At 34.1% G+C, this 12,912-nt stretch overlaps 1 protein-coding gene across 1 annotated transcript; it reads right to left on the reverse strand.

Moving 5' to 3' along the window:
- Positions 1-503: 503 nt before the first annotated feature.
- Positions 504-12,046, reverse strand: LOC131143734 (isopentenyl phosphate kinase). The gene is made up of 12 exons (XM_058092014.1): positions 11,815-12,046; positions 11,327-11,557; positions 10,906-11,003; positions 6,149-6,191; positions 5,379-5,440; positions 5,100-5,156; positions 2,079-2,114; positions 1,915-1,992; positions 1,479-1,545; positions 1,312-1,374; positions 949-1,052; positions 504-868 (listed from the first exon to the last, which is right to left on the reverse strand). The coding sequence occupies exons 1-12, from the start codon at positions 11,900-11,902 to the stop codon at positions 749-751; spliced, it is 1,047 nt and encodes a 348-aa protein (XP_057947997.1). The 5' UTR covers positions 11,903-12,046; the 3' UTR covers positions 504-748.
- Positions 12,047-12,912: the final 866 nt, after the last annotated feature.

Consider the following 12,912-nt stretch of genomic DNA (forward strand, 5'->3'; position numbering starts at 1 on the left):
AGTGTGAACTCACCGTCACCGTCTGCTGGTGTGCGCTGCATGCAAAGTTGCGATGCGAACTCACTGAAGTGCCTTATTGCAAACTTAGGAAGGGAAGAGGGAAATGGAAAATTAGGAATGGCCGAATTGGAATGGCACCTAATCAGGCCTGAAATTGAAATCGTAAATCATATAATTTAATAATTTATATTTAATTATTAATTATTAAAAATCGAATTACATTTTTCCCATAAAAACAGAATACCCAAAGTAATCCCATTCCAAAATCGAACCAAACCGACTGAACTAGGTCAATTAATTTGGTTAAAACCAAATTATGTTCATCCCTAGTTTGATGGACATAACATGCATTATAGTTCTCTTAAAATCAAATGTTACTGAAGGCATTTAATCGGCATGTTTTCTGAGAATAACTCCCATTCGAACTGCCATATCATGTACTTCACTTGCAAATGACTAGTCATTCCCCCTTGATTTGGAAACTATTTTTAGCTCAAGAAAAATTAAAAATGAACCTGACAAAAATATATATTCAATCTTCAATAGTGAACAAATCCCAATCTTGACAATTTAATCACTTAACTACAGCAATTCCGGTGCCCAATAACTTTCCCATTGACACAACATGCTAAGACAAAAATACTCTTGCCTGGTCCAACTTGTCCAATGATCATCCTGCTTGCATTCAATGCTTGTCTTCATGATTCAAGGACAATAGCAGCTGGGATCCCTACTTTCCCCACATGTGCTAGAGTTTCTGGTAGTCAGCTCTTTGGCCGGAAAACTTGATGACTGTGCCAAGCCAGTCATCGGGAATGTTGTCTTTCAATTCCCCATTTAGCGCCCTTTGAGAGTGGCTTGTGGCTGCCTGCTTCCATAAAAAGAAGTCGGTACAACACATCCTAACTATATAAAGTTAGAGCAGAATATGTCTTAGAAACTCATTACCTTCACAATGTAGACATCAATTCCAAGTTTTGCAATCACTGCAGCTTCTGATATCTTAGTCATCATCCCCCCAGTAGTATCGTGGCCTGCTACAGTGATCTCAACTGTTCACCACAGTATACTGAAGCTTAGCAAAAGTCTTTGTTGTTTGAAACATTGAATTGAGGTGGTGCATGAACTAAAACAGCAACAGTTAAGCTCTCATGTGAATATTTTAAAAACTAGATAACAAATATACTCACTCAAATGCAGCCCATGCTAATGAACTAGCTCCAATAGCTGGTATGATGTTGGGCTCACACACATGCCTCACAACTACATTGTACAATTGTAGTGTAAGAACTGAAACAGTCAGTCACTAACCTTGCTCATTCATGTTTTGTAGTTTGGGTTTCGCAATAGACCAGTTTCCATCTTCATCCACGGCTGTTATACTTGAAAAATCAGTCATACTGGTCACAGCTGATGGATAAACCCAAGTGCTAGAGTCATCCATGTACAAAATCTAGGGCCAAAAAGTACTTGCTCACCAATCTCCCTCAGTAGAACTGCATCTGGCTGGGTTGGTGGACGATCATACACACCCAAAACATCTGTCTTCACGTGTCAGATGTGACAAGCAGTTCAAAATTAAGGTATCATTCTTAGCATGCATCGAAATGTAAAAGTGTAGACTAAATGAATCTGGAGCCAGATGTGAGAGCACAATGCATTTCTGCATTTGGTGTGATGCAGCACAAGGAAATTCAGTTTTTGATCTTGTACTCCTAGGGAGGTTTTCTTAAGCTCCTTGTATTTCTTTTTCTCCATAAAGAAATCTTTTCCCTTTTTTTTACAATATATATATTATATATATATATATATATATATATATATATATATTAGCTTCACTGCTCTCTGGCTCCAATTCACGTCTGTATCCAAGATACAGAAGTTTGAAAATGATCTATTCCATGGACTGGATACAAGAAAAACAACGTATTCAGGCTTTAATTGCTCTGCAAGATGACTTATAATTACATCCCCGCTCAATATTGTGCAGCCCTGATCAAATAAAATGATAAGTACATATCAATTTTCAATTAACAAAATGAGCAAAAGCTGATCAACTTTACTCAGAGACACCAAACCTGTGAATCATCAAGTACAGCATCTCCATGTAGAACCTAGACAAGAAAATGCAATAAGGAAAATAAAAACCAATGTAACATGTGAATGTGTTGATATAACAGTACAGCTTGAGACATACAGTTGTAACAAACTTATGCTGCTTTTATTTTGTTAATTTTATATGTATAGAATGCCTTAGAATTCACTTCACCAGTTGTAATGATGATGCGTTCTAAACATGTTCAAATCTAATATCCAGTGCTCCATAAAAGGAATATACCTAGTAAGGAGCTCATGCTAATTAATGGTGTATATTCATGCTCCAACAATTGACTCTTCCGAACTCAACAGATGCACAGAACCAGCAAAATAATACAATAAGTTCACCAAAAATAAATATTTATTTAATGATTTAGTCATCCTGTCAAGGATCAATCTTTTATGGTTATTAGAGGTGAAGAACATATGTTATAAGAGTCCAATATTTCATTTCTCTGATTGGGATTGATACATGAACCATCCATTTAAAGGACTTTAAGGCCTATATCAACAGCACCTGCACATAGGGAGTCCTTATGGGTACTTCATAAACATGAGTAGACACCAACTTGACCCAAAAACTTGAGCCCATTGAGTCTTAGCTCCAACCATGTATATAATCACTCATCCTCCACTCTATTTTTCTAATGTGAGACAAACTCATAAATGAGATTCTCAACAATCTCCCCTTCGCTTGTAAGTTCCAACTACTTCTCCTTAAATGAAAGTCATTGCTTGTCATGCAACCAATTAGGAGGTCATTACTCAAACCATGGGAAAGGCATGAAACCATGGGAGTCCACACATCACCACTCCTCTTCCACATTTCTGCACCCACAGGAACAAATGCATTAACACTCAAGCCCAAATTCGAACTCTCCTCCTTGAGTGAAAACTGGTCATCGTGGAGAAGCCCAATTCTCCAATAAAATCCTTCCATCTCCAGATCCTATTTAGATCCACCTACTAGGTGTAGATGATCCTTGTTGCTCTTGGTCACATGCTTAGTCCTCCAAATGTTAACACATATGAAGAATTAGTTCCACACCTCAACTTTATGATGTTGCTCGCCTAGAGTTAAAAATCATTGACTCTAATACCACTTGCTAGCACTAGGTGAGTCCTTATGGGCACTTTATATACAATCTTGACCCAAAATCCTAAGCCTATTGTGTCTTACGCCCAACCATATACATAAACACCATACTTCAGTCTATTTTTCAATGTAGGACAAACTCACAAGTGAATTTTCGACAATTCTTGACATATATGCCATGCATATCTAGCAGCAAAATTTACCTTTCCAAAAAGTAATAATTTATCTTTATTTATTGTCAGTCAATGTTTTAAAAGGTGAAGGCATAAGGCAAGTCGTTTTAACCCTTAAGAGGCAAGGCGTAAGCCTTAAGGCATTGGGGCATAATCCTTTTGAGGATTTAATTTTTAGATTAAAAAAAATACGTAAATAGATAATACATAATTTAAAAATTAAGAAAAAAATTAAGAAAAACACAAAATATGTAAATAGATAACATATATTTTAAAAATTAAAAAAAACACAAATATATTGTAAAGAAAATTAAACATACTTTGCAAACTACTTGTTGGCCACTCAAAATTAACTAACATGAATTCATGACATAAATCATGAAAAAAGATAGCTATACTATTACAAAGTTCAAATTATTTTCACGATCTAAGTTACAACTTAGTTTTTGGAAAGGTTTGGGTTCAAGAGATTTAGAAATCAACTTATATTATGACATTCATTTATATAAAAATGTAGTTAAAATTTTCTATGCAAATCTAACTTGAGTCTCACAACCCAAAATGCGCAAGCCTCAACCAAAAAGGCGCAAAAGGCGTGTATTTTGTACAAATGCATAAGCCTTTGCATGTAATGCATCAGCCTTTTTGGAATTTGGTATTTTAGATTGAGCCTCAAGGCATTTTAGGCATGCCTTGTCTCACGGTGAGCCTTGATTAAGCCTTTCAAAACATTGTTGTCAGTTGATATGAAATTGCAATTAATCCATTTCTGCAAATTCAAATTTCATTGAAGGTTACCCGTTCCTCAAGCCCCTCCCTCAGTATGTCCAATTAGTCAAAGTTGGCAATTCCTCTTTTTTACAACTGGCAAGAATGTAACCAAGGTCAAGGTCATCAGAAATCAACATGCTGCCAACAGAAGTTTTGATCCAGTTTTACTTTGATCCTAATACAACATGACATTTGGCAATCTCTGAAGTTTTAAGCTCGTATATAAAGAAATTTTTTTTCTCTTTTCCTCTCTCAACTCAAAGATCAGTCATTCCCTTACTCTCTGCTATTAAAAAAAGCAAATCAATCTGCCTTTTCTGGGTAACACCAATTTTGTACATCCTTGAAAATAACTAAATAAAAATATTTTCTGTTAGAATAAAATATGGTGAAATAGTAATCTAAACCAATTAATGCTACCAGTACCACCACTGCATAGAATAAGAGTGATAATGAATTGGATGAATAACTTAAAAAAATGTGGTAAGGTGCAGTAAATGGATAACTAAAATGACAAGCTTTGCATTCGTCAAACCGAGACGAGGGTAGGACTAAGCAAGCTAAGGAGTCCTTTAGTATATCATGAGGCACATCAAACTAGAATATGATGCAAAATTAATACATACTAGTTTCTCATTATTATAGTTATATTCTTGACACACTTTTCAAGCATGTTTGTGATTCCCTGCTTATTGAGTACTGCTGACATCCTCGAGGCCTTTTCACTTAACAAGCAAATGGGTGAAAAAGAAAAGCAAGGGAGGACAAATATAGAGAAGATTTCATTCAATTTCATATCATTTTGAAAGCTTCAATGATCAAATACCATCAGAATTTACATTTTAGCTCCTAATTCTGCATCACAAATAGGGGCTTTCTGAACACTCATACAAATAATATAACAGTTATAATTTATTTTAAGCTCTAAAGAACTCATTTTAAGTAGAGGAATACTAACTTACGGGCACAAAACCAGCAGTAATAGCCTTAGCTACCACAGAGACATCAGCAGAGGCTATCTGCGAAAAATATCAGAGCCCAGATTTCAAGTTTCAGGGGTTCAGTTATAAGTAAAATAAAAGGAAAAAAAAGAGAGGATAAAAGATAAAAGCACATCAAGTGCACATGCATACACACAGAAAACACAAAAGACAACACACACAAGCACATATGCACAGAAGGGAGAGATCTTAATAATTGATGCATATAACATATAAATAATATTTCTGGGAAGTTCTAACATTTCTTTGACAGGTTGACCATCCACATGAAAATGGAGGCAGTCCAACGGAAGGAATACCCTCTGCAAGAGAAATGCAATACTTGATTAGATGTAATGCACTCTAGTTCCAAAAGTAATATAGCTAATGAAGAATAGAGCTGCATAAGGATATGCAGCAACCATTAGATCAGAAGATCAACTGCCTAAGGTCACATGTAATTGGGATTTTGAAAAGGTGAATAAGCAACTTCATGCAAATTCAAATGCCATGCACAGAAGTGAGGTACTAATTAAGCATAAAATATAAAGCATTGAATAAAAAGATTAATTAACATCTAATAATTATGGCTAATCTGAATTACATAGAGGTGCATGACCAACTTTATGCAACTTCAAATGCCACATAAAGAAGTTGATTGTACATGTGATTCTGGCCCAAATAAGCTCTTGGCTGAGAAGCCGTGAGAGCAGTACAAAAAGAGAAAGACAAGAGGGCAATGCAATGATTCCTCAAAGCATTATTTCTTATCCATGAAATTAAACAGCACTGTGCTTTACATGAAACCTGAAAGAAATGGAGATGAGAATAATGAAGTGGAAACCTAAGACAGTTTGAAACAAACAATATTGAACTATTTGCCAACCAAATTGGTGAAAGCTGACTCAGCGCCAGACATTTAGCTTCCTGCACCTTACTGGAAGACAGTCCATACTTTGCTCCAGATGAGTTCAGTTTCTCAAGAAAGAGTTGACCAAACAAAAAGAGTGATTAGTAAACAAGAACAATACCTCTAGCTAGTGCCCTAACTATTTCAAGATTCAGTGATGTAACCTGCAATTATGGAAACAATCAGAAAAGATTAATATGGGACCACAAGAAGATCCTTGTTCCAACAAAAATTTATAAGAGAGAGAGTACGTTAGCTTTAGAACAAACGAAACAATATATGAGGGTGAAAAAATTAAAGAATACATGGAAGATTTTGATTCTTACAGGTTAAGGAAAAAAGCTGGTTTTTATTTATTTATTTTTTAAAAAAATGAAGAAGAAATCTGGTTGCACCGGAGATTATGAAAGCAATAATGGACCAGGAATTATCTAACATAGATCAACAAGTGAGGTGATTTATTTATCTAAGACAATGCCTTCTCAAATCTATGCAATGGCCCCACATAAATCCATGGAAATTACTCCCATAACAAAAGGACAGATAAAAATGTGATAAAATCTTGCATGGTTTTCAGAAACAACACAGGGACACTGGGAGAAGATTTTTACTCCACCTTTATTACACATAACAACTTGCGCACATTAAAGAAAAAATACTGAAGTCGTGAGCCTTGTTTCCATATTAGTTTACTAACATTTAAGTTCTTTAAAATGCAACATTAAAGTGAAGCATCAAGTGTTGAATACATTCAACACGTTGCAGAACAAGGTGATATGATGTACATTGCAGGCATGTAAGGGATGTAAAGGTAACCAAGAAGTGTGTTGCTCTCTAAAGCGTTTGGAGCGACAGTTGCTATAGTACATCACATAATAATGTATGCAAAACCCAATGCACAAAGTGGCCGTGCATATCAGGGTCTGGGAATGGCATAACATAGACAGCCTTACCTCCACATTTGGAGAGGCTATTTTTGTGACTCGGACTTGTGACCTCCAAGTTTGGGAATAACCAAGGTCTTAAATTTCAATTTCGACTCAAATTTCGAAGCTCCAAAAATATGGAAATTTCAACAAAAATTTCTATTTCGATATCAATTTCGATTTTGATTTGAAAAAATAACAAAAATTAGTAGTAAAACATGGAATTCTTTTATGAAACCTTAAAAATAGTTAATAGATATATTAATGTAAGTTTTAGGGCTAATATATTACAAGTTAATACATCTATGTTGTGTATGGGGTGAAAAAGTTGTAATATAATGTGTATCAAACATATTTGTAAGATAGTGTGTGTTAAACTATTCAATTAATACAAATGAATTTCATATACAAATAATGATAAGAATTTCATATACAAATAATGATAATTTAGACATGAATGGTTAAATAAAATGTTGTAGTAAATTTATATGAATTTAATGATAATTTAGATATGCATGGTTAAATAAAATGTTGCTATAAGTATATTTTTTCATATAATTTCAAAAGTACTCACAATAATCTTTTGTTCAACAAAAAAAAAAACAAAATAAATTAAGAGAGAAATTTCACTTCACTCCTAAATGTCTCATTTGAAATATGAGGAAATTTCATTCTATAGTTAAAATTCGACAAGTTTCGCTGAAGTTTTGAGATTTCGATAAATTTTAGATGATTCGTTGAGATTCTGAGAAATTATGTAAGATAGAAATCAACTACCATTTCGATTTCGAGGGTGACAGAAACCGCAAATTTCGATGGAAATTTCAACAATTTCGTGGAAATTTAAGACCATGGGAATAATAGCCTTATCATTAGGTCAAAGCATGCCTTCAATAGTAAATCAAACAATAGGTTGGCATAAATTTTAACATAGCAAAATGGTTATCCAACTTATCACAATGGTGTTGACCGTTGCATGGGAAACATATGCCTATAATAGAAAGAATAATAAAATTATTATTATATAATGCAGATCTATAGTAGACTATAACAAGTAGCAAGCATACTAGCTTGGATGTACATTGTAGTAGCAGATTATTTTTGCAAGCATTACAATAAGCAGAACAGTGGTAATATTACTCTGGGCATCATAGTGTACCTGCATTCTCGCAGCATATAATTTCACCTTTTTTATTTCCCTTCCAATGCTGGACAGGGATGAGGCAGGTGGGTCAGTGGTTGGTGAACAGCATGGCAAAACCCCCCACAATCACAAAAAAAAATAAAAAATATTGTTTCCGATATATTTCAAATCCATAGAAGGGGGGGGGGGGGGCGAGGAGAAAAAACAATTCATTTAAATTAAACTATGTAGAAAAGGCCATTGTTATGCATCTCTACAACATGTAGACTACCGTAGGCAAGAATGCATTTAGGCCCTATTTGGAACTTCGCAAATATTATGGAAAAGGAAGAAAAGTCTGAACAATCCACATGTATAGTTATCAAGTAAGAAGGAAAATAAAATATACAATAATCAATTAACTAAAATTTGATTTTACAAGTCTTTAAACTATAGTTTTTCTCAATCTTTAATTGCAATTAAATAAATTTTCATTCTAAAATAAAATGAAAAATTAATTTTCTTTTCTTATTTCTTTTCTCTCCTTTTGTCAAACAAAATCTTTGATCCAAATGGAGCCTTAGAGTTCTTTTTTTAAAGTTCTTGTGTGCATGCATGCGCATGTGTCAATTTTTTAAAAGGCATGTACTTCAACCCTAAAGAATAGAGCTCAAGTCTGCAGTGTGGGTGCTATGCATACAAGAGAATAAATACTAAACCATGATCATGATAGCTTAAAAAGCAAGTCTTTACATGCTACAAATTCAAAAGTGTGCTGCAAACAAAACTGAGAAGCTTAGAGGCCCCAAACGCTTAGAAGCCCCAACTTGGAACAGTTTCAAGAAAATTATTTTGTTAAAAGATGAGATATTAATAACATATTGAATTTCATATAAAAATAGCTGGCAGTCTGAATTGGCCTCACATCCTAGCATTATACCTGGTTTATCCAATTTCCTTTGTATAACCATGATACTAGTTTCTTCACTCAGTTCATAAGGGGAGTAAAAACCCCAAAGAAGGAAGGAAATCATCAAGTGAGTCACCCTGGGGGTTGGCCCTTAGGACATGAACATGGTTCACGCATGCACAACCATGCCAAAATCGAAAAATAAGCATGAAATCCACTAATACATGATTTTTAATGAATTTTAAAGGCCTTCATTCAACCTACAAATGTTTTTTAATAGACATTATGATTTTTATATTAATTTTAGTGCACTGTTTAAAAAAAAAAACATAATTTTTTTTATTATTTACATTACTTTAATGAGTAAAAAATGTAGAAATGTAACTAATATGGAATTGTAAATCTTAACCAAATAAATATGGAATTGTAAATCTTACAATTTAATTATTTAAATGGTAATATACTTGAACTTGAGTCACTTAAGAGTTGAGACTTGACTAATTGTGTACAAATTAGAATTTATTATAAATTGTAGATCTTCTATTAAATTATTAATTGTCAAGGTATTAAAATAAATAAATATGTAGAATATTAGCTAATAATTTTTTACTAAATTTGTAAGTTTCTAAGTTCTAAGTTCTAGGTTTTAACTCTCTAAGAGTCAAGTAACTCTATAAATTTTATATTTTAAAAATTTTATACTAATTTTTTATTTTAATTAATAAATTCTACTTATACAATCGTTACTAATTTACAATTGTTAATTTATATTCTAATTAAATAATAAATAAACTAAATTTATATACTAATTATATTTATAAACTGAAATTTTAAAACAAACTGAAATTTACAATTTATATACTAATTAAATAAACTGAAATTTACAATTTACATAAAGTATAAATTGAAATTATAAAACAAACTAAATTTAAAACTGAAATTTACAATTTATATACTAATTAAATAAATTAAAATTTAAAACAAAATGAAATTTACAATTTATATAAAGTATAAATTGAAATTATGAAACAAACTAAATTATTAAGTGAAGAAGCAACATACCCATTGGCCACTACCCAGTTACCACTTACCCACACCCGACTCCCACGGAAGCTGCGAGCCTGCGAGAGAGCTGCTGCAGCTGCAACCTGTAGGCCTCCAAATTTTGGAGGATTCGAAGCTGATTTTTGGGTTCTTACGCTAGACGAAGGAGACGAATGACGAAGGACTGAGGGAGACAAAGCTGATTTTGGGGATTTTAGGGATTTCGTAGCTTCAGATCAATAGATCAAAACTGTATGAAGGAGACGAAGACTCGAAGAGTGATTCGAGTGAAGAAGGAACTCAGCTTGCGGAGCACGACAGATCTGGGTTCGAAGGCTCGAAGCTGCTTTTCAGTTCTTCGGAGGCTTCAAATGACGAGATCAGACGGAGGAAAGACGCACAAAATGGAGCTCGAGGAGATAAGGTACACTATAAGGGGCTGTCGGTCGTAACGTGCGTAACGGACGTTATGTGCTGTAACAGCCATTACCCACGTGAATTTTCTACTCACCGCTAATGCAGCTTGTAACGGTATCGGCCACCTATTTTTCCATTACATGACGGCCATTACGTAGCATAACGGCCATTATTCAATACCATGGACATCAAATCACATCAAAAGCTTGAGGTGTGCTACTATTAATATTTGAAGTTTGAACACATTCTAGCCCCTATAATTTTTTTGGACACAGGAACTGTACCTGCAGAGAGCATGTTAAAAGCCAAGGCAGGTTATTAACTAGAGAATTAGTGTCTTACAAACACTTAAACATGCATGAAACCTTCTAGCCACTGCAAGAATAAGGCAGCTTAGAATAGTTGCTGAACAAGTGAATATCAGCAATTAACAGAAATCAAAGCGGTATAAATCTTACAGAAATGCGTGTTGCAACAAAACCAGCCTTGACAAGAGGTTGATTCAATCCTCCCTTATGAACACCGGATCTGCTAGCTTGAAAGTGCCCAAAAGAACCTGGATCCAGCACTGAACATTGTGAACTCAACCCTCACACAGCTTTAGAAAATTAGAAGTTAGAACTGGCAAAATCACCTTAATAAGCTTACCCTTTATTGTACAATGAGTCTAAAAAATAAAAGCCAATAGGTTATACACTTGTACTGTTCATCCTAAAACCATCATTCTTCATCATACATACAATCAAATACATATAAAGAAAACCATCATTAACTCACTAACCCAGTTCATTTTCAATGTCCCTAACCCTACGTTCCTAACATATCAAGAAATGCTGCAAAAGTAGCAAGAAAATTCGTATATCAAGCTATATAACTAACCCGCGCCATGAACGACAATAAAACTGCTAGAGTCCAACGATGATTGGACTCTGAAATCATCCGCATTTGAGGAAATTTCTGACACTCCAGGTCGCCTGCTCCAGTCCATCCCAAGAACCTTTCCGGAGCAAGACTCAGGAATCATCGCTTGCCTCAGCTGCAACGAAACTATACCAAGATTTTCTTCATTTATCTTCTCTATCTCGTTTTTGCAAGTAACTGCCGCACCTCCTAAACTCATTAGAAACCGTGTATATCAGAAATCCATGCACATCTACAGCTACTGTTTTACTTAGCATTTTTCCCCTTTTTTTTTTTTTTTTGAGTAGCTGCCAAGACCCAGAAGCCATGCGATTGAAAGCAACAAAAGCAGTTTAAGCCACTTAATCAAACAGTTTATTGAACATTGTTCGAGAAAGTTAGGGATTGACAGGTGAGGAGTAGAGAGAAAGGAAGCAGAGAGATAAGGCTGAGATTACAGAACAGACCCAGCTTTACGATGCAGCGGATGGGTTTCGTCAGGGCAAGGCGGCTCGCGGGGGTGAGTTGATGCTGTGTTTGATTCAGCTCCTCCATGGCACCCTGTTCTGCTTCCTCTATGGTTTGATTTCTGTATCCTGCTCCGCTGAGAGATTCGAGAACTGAGGAAGAAGAAGGGGAAGCGCTCTGTTTTTTATTTGGGCATAAGACACTGTTGGCTGAAAAAAGACGCTGTGGTTTTAAAAATTAAATGCACCACAACGTTTGACTCTTAAACATACTTTTTTATTAATAAACTACCAAGCTTAGAAATTCAAAAAAATCGTTAAAATTTTCATATTTTTTTTATTAATCAACCACAAGTCTCTTTCTATCAAGGAAAATGGTGGAAGAAGGGTAGGCAAAAATTTAAAAATCTTGAAAATATTGTAAATGAAATAAAGTGAAAATTATAGAAAAATTAAAGTAAAAAAATTTGGAGTTATAGAAATTTAACAGTTTAGTTTTTCAAGAACTAGATGTTGCTAATTATTTTTTTTTATATCCATTTTGATTGTAAAACATGTCCTTATAGAGGTAAAGATTATATTGACATCTCAAAAGTCAATTCCATAATGAACCATTAATAGTCATCCACATGTATAATATACACGTTTTACAACACTTCCCTTGGATGACTATACATCATGAATATGTCTCGTTAAAACTTTTGTTAAGGAAAACCCTTTGAAATAAAATCTTAACAGAGGAAAAAAAGTACAATATTCATACTTCCCCTAAAAATACAATCAATTAAGAAATGTTCTTAAGTTGTCGCATTCCAATGTTATATATATGATTTTTGAAAATTCAAGTTGACAATGCTTTTGTGAATATATCTGCTGAATTGATACTTGAACGAATTTTGCAAATGTCAACATCTCCTTTCTTCATAAATTCATGAGTGTAAAAGAACTTTGGTGAAATATGTTTAGTTCTATCACCTTTTATGTACCCACCTTTGATTTGTGCAATACATGTTGCATTGTCCACGTATGATATTGTTGACTTGTCATTCTCTAATGATAATACACTTGTCCCTTTAATGTGTTGGATTATAGTTCTTA

This window comes from Malania oleifera, chromosome 12 (assembly GCF_029873635.1).
Source record: "Malania oleifera isolate guangnan ecotype guangnan chromosome 12, ASM2987363v1, whole genome shotgun sequence".
In the NCBI taxonomy this organism is placed as follows: domain Eukaryota; kingdom Viridiplantae; phylum Streptophyta; class Magnoliopsida; order Santalales; family Ximeniaceae; genus Malania; species Malania oleifera.